The sequence below is a fragment of the Octodon degus genome, unplaced genomic scaffold (assembly GCF_000260255.1).
Source record: "Octodon degus isolate 3935 unplaced genomic scaffold, OctDeg1.0 scaffold00072, whole genome shotgun sequence".
Classification (NCBI taxonomy): domain Eukaryota; kingdom Metazoa; phylum Chordata; class Mammalia; order Rodentia; family Octodontidae; genus Octodon; species Octodon degus.
In genome coordinates, this window is record NW_004524648.1 from 608,362 (window position 1) to 616,899 (window position 8,538).

An 8,538-nucleotide genomic window follows, 5' to 3' on the forward strand; every position below is an offset into this window, starting at 1 on the left:
TTTCACCACCTACATTCACTAGGGCAAAGTCTACTTTTTTTTTTTTTTTTTTTTAAAGAGGATTGAATGCAGAGCCTTGCCCATACTAGGCAAGCACTCTACCAGTGAGCTACTTCACCTGGCCCAAAGTCTACTTTTGCTTTGCTATTTGTGTAAGGTTCTGGTTAACCTTCCCCTCCCCATCTCTGCAACTTCAGATTTCCAATTCCCCAGTGATCCTGGCAAATGTCGAGACAGTGCTTTATATACTCTACAAGAGTTTTCTGACCCTGTGCATGGAAGATTCACTCTCTGCTTGAACACCTTGATTCACTGGTTCAAATACCACCTCTTGGCATGTAGGGTGCAGTTCCTCAGTAGAGATGCATTTAGCAGGCCTGAAGTCATGGGCTCAATCTGCAGCAACACACACACACACACACACACACACACACACACACGTCACCTACTCTAGTGTGTCACCTACTCGTGTCCAGATGGGATTTATTTTTTATTTATTTATTTTTTTGTGGAACTGGGGATTGAACTCAAGCCCTTGCGCTTGCCAGGCAAGCGCTTAATCTACTGAGCTATCTCCCCAGCCCCAGATGGGATTTAAACTGACTCAGCTCTAATATTACTCTCTGACCTCAGCTTCCTTCACTGACCACAGTTTCCTCCATTGTAAACTGAGGATACCGGCCTGGAAGTGAGAACTCTTCGGCTGAGGGAGTGAGATTGGTAGGAAGGAGCTTTTAGTGGCTGAGAACAAAAGTTTGGTGAGTTCCTCTCGGAAGACTTCACCCCCACCTCTGGTACCAGGCTTACAGCTGCCCTGCCCCTTCTCCTCAATAATCCAGACGCACCCCAGTTCAACTCCTTCGATGGCAAAGGGCACCCTTGGAGAGGAGGGAGCAGTGTGTTAAATCAACACCACCGATTAGGGACCTCGCAGTGTCTTGGCACAGTTGCAATAGGAAGCAGAGGGTCATTGGGGGAGGGGAGGGGAGAGAGTTTGCAACGGCAGTACTAGAGGAGTCTCCGCCCAAGGTCACGGCGGCGCCCAACAGGCAGCAAATAGTGAGGACGTCTCCCCTAAGCCCCGCCTCTAGAAGGGGACGAAGCCTCTCTCCCTGGAGTCAGGGTACGTTGCCTTTAAGGCGTTCGGGAAAGACACCGCATCAGTGGACTGGCAACGAGGCACCGAACGTTTTGTCCCTCGCGGGCCTCCGTGGGCTGGGCCGGGCGCGAGGGCGGGGCAAGGGAGCGGCGGTGGGGTCAAAGGCTACAGCGCGCACCACGTGGGCCGGTGACTCTGTCCTTCCCGCAGCGGCCGCGGCGCGCAGGGCACTTGGGTTAGTGGCGCGGCGGACGGCGCGGACAGCACAGCCGGACGCCCGCTCCCGCCACGATGGTCATCAAGACAGACGAGTTGCCGGCGGCCGCCCCGGCCGACAGCTCCCGGGAGCACAGCTCGCAGGCTGGTGGCAAGGGGCGACCGGGCGCAGCTGGTGAGCGGGGCCGGGGCTAATGGGCATCTGGGCAGGGGGACAGGACCGAGCCTGGCAGGTGGGTTCAGGACTCTGCGGAGGCCGCCACCTTTCCTCCACGCCGGGCTCGGTTGTACCTCACTGGGTCCTTCACTGGGCCGCCCCCGCCCTGAAGGTCACCTTCACTGTCGCCCCCGGGTGCAGCTTGGGCTTCGCATGTGGGGTCCCAGGGAAGGCAGCCGTGGCGGGCACACGCGCGTTAGGTCGCAGGGACACGTGCGCGCACACGCGGTTTCAGGGTGCGTCGCTGTCGCCGGCCAGCGGCCCCACCCCCCTCCGTTCCCGGGCGTAGGGAGACCTCCGGGGTCACTGTCACACTTGCAAATCAGCCTTCCTGAGGTTTTTTCCTCCAGCTGTCAGGATCCTAGGCATTCCGCGTGCACGAGGGCTGCAGCTCTGTGAATGAGGTTCAGCTTGATGCTTCTCGGGTTTGGTCTGTATGAAAGTGTGTGAGTTGGGGGGGCGGATTTCTGAGGGGGCTTCTCTGGTTCTTTCCCATAGACAAGAGGTTAACCCTCGATCTTCAAGCTGTATTTGCCTTGTCTGTTATCGGCCATGTCTTCTGACCTGAGGTGGGGGGATCCACCAGTGTACAGAGGCAAAACCAAGCTCCTTGGCAAGAGGAGGTGTTTGTGCCAGGACTTGATTATTAACCTGCCTTATTGCGAAAAGTGGGTCAGACCAGAGTTGCTTTTTTTTAAGGCAAAGGTCAATAGTGTGGAGTAGAGCTCCCTGCTTTCCCCCGTGGGGGCTGTGTAACCGAGGCATTGGGAGTGGCTGAAGCTTGTTTGGGGTGGGGCCTGCTCTCTTTCGTCTGGGCCCCTCCTGTTTTTCCGAGTCTCAGACTCTTGTCTTTATGCCAAAGGCTCCATCCCAGCCCCTTAACTGTCAGTTTCCAATATCTTCATCAGGGTCCAGGAAGAGACTGGTGTTCTCTGCCCTGTGTGGTAATAGGAGTTCACAACTACTCTTATCTCTTTCTCCAGTGCCCATCACCATCATCTCCCTTCCCAGCTTCAGTGAGTAGGTTGGGGCTGACTTGGTAGTCAGAGTGGTTAGGCTTACTGTCCAAGTGCCATCACAGCAGATTTATCTTGAGTGGGGGGCAGGTGCTGCAGCAGCTTTGCCAGTTGCCTAGACAAGGCCAAGAAATAGCCCAGCCTTCCAGGCTTTGCCCTGATGTGGTTCTGAGTCAGTGGGCCAGCTAGATAAGAAGAGGTTGGGGCTGACTGGTTTCCCCTCCAGCAGAGAGACTGGAAGAGATGAATTGACTTGCCCAAGGTCACAATTTTGTTGATCATTTGGATTTCTAGCTCATGGCCAGCATGCCAAGGCTGCCCCAGAGGAAGCTGAGACGCGCACGTAGGTTTGCCAGGCAGCTGCTTATACTACTGAGCTATGTCCTCGCCCTGTGCATATAGGTTTGAATCAAGTCCTGAGAGGAAGATTTCTGTTAGAGTTCTTTTTTCAACTGTGTGCTGAGGGACTTTTATAAGGGTTGGAGGTGTGTTAGGAAAAGGGCACAGCTGTTCATCTGAGGGAAAATGGGTGCATTCTACTAGATACAGACCTTCCCCCAAAAAGTTAGTATATTGATAGCCAGGGCTCACATTACAGTCAGCCTAGATCTGTACAAGGAGAGATCCTTGTTGGAGGACCCCTCCTCACCAGCAGGACCCCATCTGGGAATCAGAATCCAGTTCCTTGACTTCACACCCCAGCTCTAGAAGGCTCTCTGGTACCCTTGAGGAGGAGGTAGGTAAGGGTCCATTATCTTCTTAAGAATAAAGCAGCTTTTAGGGGTTAAGAGAACAGGCAGGTTTTTCAAGTTCACAGTGGTATGTCGAGTTCCTTCTGCCTAGGGGAGGGCTCCCAGAGTTGAGGCCCAGAGGGGGAGGAGAAAGGAGCTGGCAGACTGGCAAGGAGTTTAGGGGCTTAGGAACTCCCCAAGAGAATCCTAAAGCTGTTTTCTCAGATGGGGCCTGGGCAGACAACTTGAGGAACTCTGGGTTAGCCTCAGATCTTAAAGACCTGGCCTGAGTAGGGAAGGAAGAGGCAAACAGGTACTCTTCTCCCCAGTATTCCATGGGCTCCCTGCTTGCCTCTACCTTGCTTTGAAGACTGGTGTTTGTGGGATGAAGTGAAGTGAAGTGTGTGTGTGTGTGTGTGTGTGTGTGTGTGCGCGCGCGTGCACACACGCACTACTTCTTCCTGCTGCAGCCTCACCTGCTGAGTCCTTGGCTGGGTGTGGTCTCATCCTGGCATAGTCTCCTGCCAGGCCAGGGAGGCACATAAAGGCCATGGGCCCGAGATATTTTTGTTTTAACTCCTGTCTGCAGCTAGTGAGATCCTGTGCTTCCAACCAGCACAGAGTATGTTTATCTTCACTTGGATTATCCAGTTAAGACTTGGGGCTGGGGGCTCTAAGCTCACATGCACGAAGGGCAGTCTGAGCAGCCTGATCTCATTCTGCAGTGGACAGCCTTTCACCCTTTCCCTAAAGTCCAGGCTCTCATATGTGTTCTCTGGCATATGAAAGGGGAGAGGAGCAAGCCAGGGTGTAGAGACCAGCCATGATCCTGCGATTAGAACTAGATCTACTTCTGGGGCCGAGTTCTGAGGTGATGAGGAGGGAGGTGCTGAACCCTGGTCCCCCAGGAGTGGGACAGTGGATTGTGCTCACTGGGAGTGGCACTCAGAGGCATAGGCCTGGGTATCTTTTTTTTTTTTTTTTTTTTTTTGCGCCGAATGCCTTCAAGGCATGACTGGCTGTCTTGTGTTGTGGCGATCAAACCACAGCAACCTGAGCCTGACTGCTTTGTTGAAGCAGCCACTTAAAGAACTGAGCTAAGGGGCAGGCCCCCAGGCCTGGGTATCTTGACACACCTGGCTTTTTCTTGATCTGACCTCACCACCTCTTTCCTCTGTGATCTTGGACAGCTTGCCTACTAGCCTAGCCTTGTGGAGCCAGTTTCAAGTGAGATGGATGGTGGGTCTGATTTAGGGACCTGTTGTGGATTGGGCCTGGAATAAGTGCAAGCTGTATGAAAGCCAGTGTGGTGGTGGTGTCAGTACTCCTATGGGGTCATTGCCAGGCTCCCTGCCCCACCCCATCCTGCAGAGCATTAGGGATTTTTTGGGATGAGGTAGTAGGAGGGGAGGGGCTGCCTCTGGGCCTGTCCCTTCTTACCATCCGTTGTTATGTGAGGCCAAGAACCCTTCATTGGCTTGTGGGAAGGCTGAAATTCTGCTCAGTGGCTCCCTGAGACTGGCAGGGAGCAGGCCTGAAGTGAAAGCCTGGCTCCCCACCCCCATGCTGGTTAGTATGGATGCCGGAGCTGTCTTGCTTGGGCCCTGGCAACAAGTCAGAGGCCCTGGGAAGGCGCCCTGGCGAGGCTGGGCATGCTCCTTCTCCTCAGCCCAACGGCCTTCGGCCTCTTGCTGCCAGCTCTGTTTTCCCCAGGGGCAACATTTGGTTTCTCCTGGCAGCGCACAGCCTGCTGGGAAAGAAAGAGGGAGCTTGCCAGCTTCTTGGTGGAGTTTGGAGGCCTGGGGCATGGGTGCACTTGTCCTCTGGGAGACTGGGACACCCACTCCTAGAACCAGTTACTCTCAGGAAAGGGCTAGCTGCCAGGTTACCTGCAGGGGGCAGCAGGAGCCAGAGGCCCCAGCCACCCCTTTAACCCAGGAATTAGGTGGGGAGTTAAGTGTGTGACTGGTGACTGGGACGCTAGCTCATGGCCTGGGCCTGGGTCTGTGCCAGCTGTTGCCGGCAGCTGGCAGAAGCTGTCCTATCTACCTCCTCTGGGGTTGGAGCTGAGGAGAGGACCCCCTTACTGGGCCCTGCTCCTGCTAGCCAGTCCCCAAGGTTCTTGATCTTGAGGGGTCCAAGTACCCTAAATGCTGGGTTCTCCTGCTCTCCTGATGGCTTCAGCAGCTCTGCCTCTCCTTTTGAGGGACATATGGAGGTGGGTCTGAGCACTGATAGCAGCTCCCCCAGGGGTCCTGGAGCCACTGGGGCCTCCTGGCCCAAAGCTGTCCTTCTGGCCGACCTTGAACAGAATGCAAAGCAGGGGGAGTGTACCCTTCCCAGGGCTGCCTCTGCAGGCCTGGCCCCAGTGAAACCCGAAGCCAGCCAGAGCTCCAGCCCTGGGCCTACCAGCTGCACTAGGCCAAGGAGAGTGGCAGAGGCTGAAACAAGGGACACGGGCAGTGCTGGGCCTGAGCCGAAGGACCAGCTGCTTTGCTGCCATGGAAGTCTTGAGACTCCAGAGCTGAGAAGAGGGCAGCTGCTGACTATACCAGGTGGGCTGTGGGGCTGTGTAAACCAGTTGGCTGATGAGGGGAGGTCACTTGTTCCTAACGTAATGCTTGAAACACCTTCATGGTCCCTTGGGGAAAAGAGAAGCAGGGTTGATTGTCCTTAGGAAGGGAAGTCCCAGGCCATATTCCCTTAGTCCAGGGTTTAGCACTCCTTCACCCAAGGTGCAGGTCTCTAGGGTGAAGAGGGGCAGGTGAGAGTGGGCCTAACTTGCTTTGCCTTTCCACTGCCCGTGTTCTATTCCAGACACCCCAACAGTGCAGGCTGTCTGGGTCTAGGTCTAACACCCAGCTTTTGGGACCTTGGAACTTAAAACTATTCGAATGGAGTCCTAAAGCTTTTCTTAGTGACTCAGTGGGAGAAGCTCCTGTGCTACACCATCCCTCTTACTGCTTTTGGAAAGCTGACCAGCTTGAGTCCTTCCTACCTCTCATAAAGCCAGGCAAGTTTTCACTTTTGGACAGAGCTCATTATTTCTCAGTACTGGAGTTGCTCTGCCCAGGGTTGCTGGCTCGTAGAAGAGATAGGTCCTTGAGTATCCTGTGGTTCTTGCAAGTTGCACTCCAGGTTTGGAGAGGGTGTGATGTGGACAAAAGGGCCACTATTGGCCCGGTTATTGGAGGTCCACAGTGGCCAGGACTGAGAACAATGCAACTATGGGTGTGCACGCTGTGGGAATCTGAGGACTTTCTCTATGTGACCTTGGGCTCTAAACCTTGCTGGCTTCAGACTTCCTTATTTGAGTGAAGGGGGTGGGAACTGTATCTAAGCACTTGGAAGTCTTTTGTTTAATTTTGGTTGTACTGGGAATCAAATCCAGGCCTTCCACTTACTGAGCAAGTGCTCTACGCTGAGCTACATTTTCCAGCCCTTTTTATTTTTCAGAGATGGTCTCACTAAGTTTCCCAGGCTAGCCTCAAACTTGTGATTCTCCTGTTTCACACTTCCAAGGAGCAGGAAGGTGTGTGTGTCATTATACCTGGCTGGAAGTCCTATTTGTCACTGAGCTGAGGGCTATAGGACAGGTGAAATGGCTTCTCAATTCCCTGGCATGCCTCTCTGAAGTAGGCCAGCCTCCTTTCTTGAGGTGCATGCTGCATGTTTCTGTGTAGCTGGACAGAGACCGCAGAGCTCTGGAGAAATGCACACCATTCTCACTCCTGATGGCTAGCGTTGGGTAGGGAGGGAGGGGAAGTGGAGTCTGGACAGGATGGGCTGGCACCAAGTGCTGAGTAAGCTGTTCTGTCTAGTAGAGGACCCAGCCTTGCTCGGAGCTGGAACCAGTGTTCAAAGCCAAGGAGGCTAGACTGGCTGACAGGCAGATGCTGAGAATAAGGTCCCTGTTTGCCAAATGGCCATCCAGGCAGGGCTGTGGTCAGCAGGAGGATTTCTGGGAGGAGGATCTTGACTAGGGCAGCAGAGGCCTGTCCTTTGTTTCCCTTAGTGCCTGGAAAAAATAGGAAATTTTGTTTCCCTCTTTCCCACAGCATGGGAGTTGGGGGCTGTTGATCAATATTGGAATTGGCTGTAGGTTTGCAGTAATTAAATCATTAATTTGATACCTTTTCATTGAGTCTCAGTAAGACAAAAGATGTAAGTAGAGCTGCTAGTATAAACAGCCACTCTGGTTAATTCCACCAGCAGAGGTCATTTAGGCAGGCTTTTGAGAGGGTGTATTCACTTAGGACTTGGAGGATGAGAGAGTTTGCTTGATGGAATGTTCTCTTGGGTGGCATAAACTGAAACACAGAGATGGGAGGTAAAGAGCTTGCAGACTTGAGACTGACTAGGTATGGTCCATGGAGGGCTGGCCTAAGCTTGTGTCTTATCACCAGTGAGTTCTAGGTGACACTCAAAATTGGAGCCATAGGGCTGGGGATATGGCTCAGCGGTACAGGTCCTGAGTTTGATTCCTGGTTTAAAAAAAAAAAAAAATTGAAGACGTAAATGCCTATATATAGGACTTGGCTGCAGAGGTGGGAGCCCGTGGATCAGGTTGGCGTTTAGATTGGGTGAGGGTGGCTTTACACAGTACAGGCTGGTTTGTGGGGAAAGATGAATTTTGTCCCAACAAGTTGAGCTTTTGGTGATGTCTAAAAGGCCCACATGTTGATTCCTGGGTAGCAGTTGTTTCCTTTCAAAAGCTTGAGCAAGATGGGCTTGATGCTACCACCTATAATCCCAGGTGGAGATGAGGCTGGAACATCACTGAGTTCAATGCCAGCGTGAATTACAAAGACACAGACTTAAAAAAAAGAAAAGCTTGAGTGAGGCCACATGTGCTTTCAGGTAGAAGGGTATTTGAAGCCAGGGGAGAGGGTGAGTTAAAGATACAGAGAGACTAGAGCCTAGCCCACATCTCAGGGCCACTAGAAGAGGACAGGCTGGAGAGAAGGATGAGAGTATCACATTTGTTGGGGAAAAGAAGGAGAATATGAATAGTGGTGTTTATAGCTACACAGAAGCCAGAGAAGGTTGGGCAGCATGCACAGGAGGGAGCTAAACAGGTGGGTTGAGGAGTAGTAGATGAGGAGCAAGGGCATGGGAAGTAGAAAGAAGGCAGTGGCTTTCAGGCATGCCAGGGGCTGAGCTGGTGTAGTGTCTGTGTTAGGATATATACATCCCATTCTAAGCTGGGCAAGACATTACAAAGCAAAGACATAACTATTGTCTCAGTAGGCTAAGCCA

At 53.0% G+C, this 8,538-nt stretch overlaps 1 protein-coding gene across 3 annotated transcripts in view; it reads left to right on the forward strand.

Annotated features, from left to right (window-relative positions):
- Positions 1-1,272: 1,272 nt before the first annotated feature.
- Positions 1,273-8,538, forward strand: part of Cluh (clustered mitochondria homolog) — a 22,330-nt gene continuing 15,064 nt past the window's right edge. Inside the window, exon 1 of one of the 3 annotated variants that reach the window (XM_004635325.3) lies at positions 1,273-1,490. In XM_004635325.3, coding sequence (XP_004635382.1) covers positions 1,391-1,490 — 100 coding nt within the window. In that variant the 5' untranslated portion in view covers positions 1,273-1,390. Of the gene's footprint in view, positions 1,491-4,957; positions 5,835-8,538 lie in introns of those variants that run through there. The other 2 variants (XM_004635327.3, XM_023719836.1) reach the window with 2 other exon arrangements.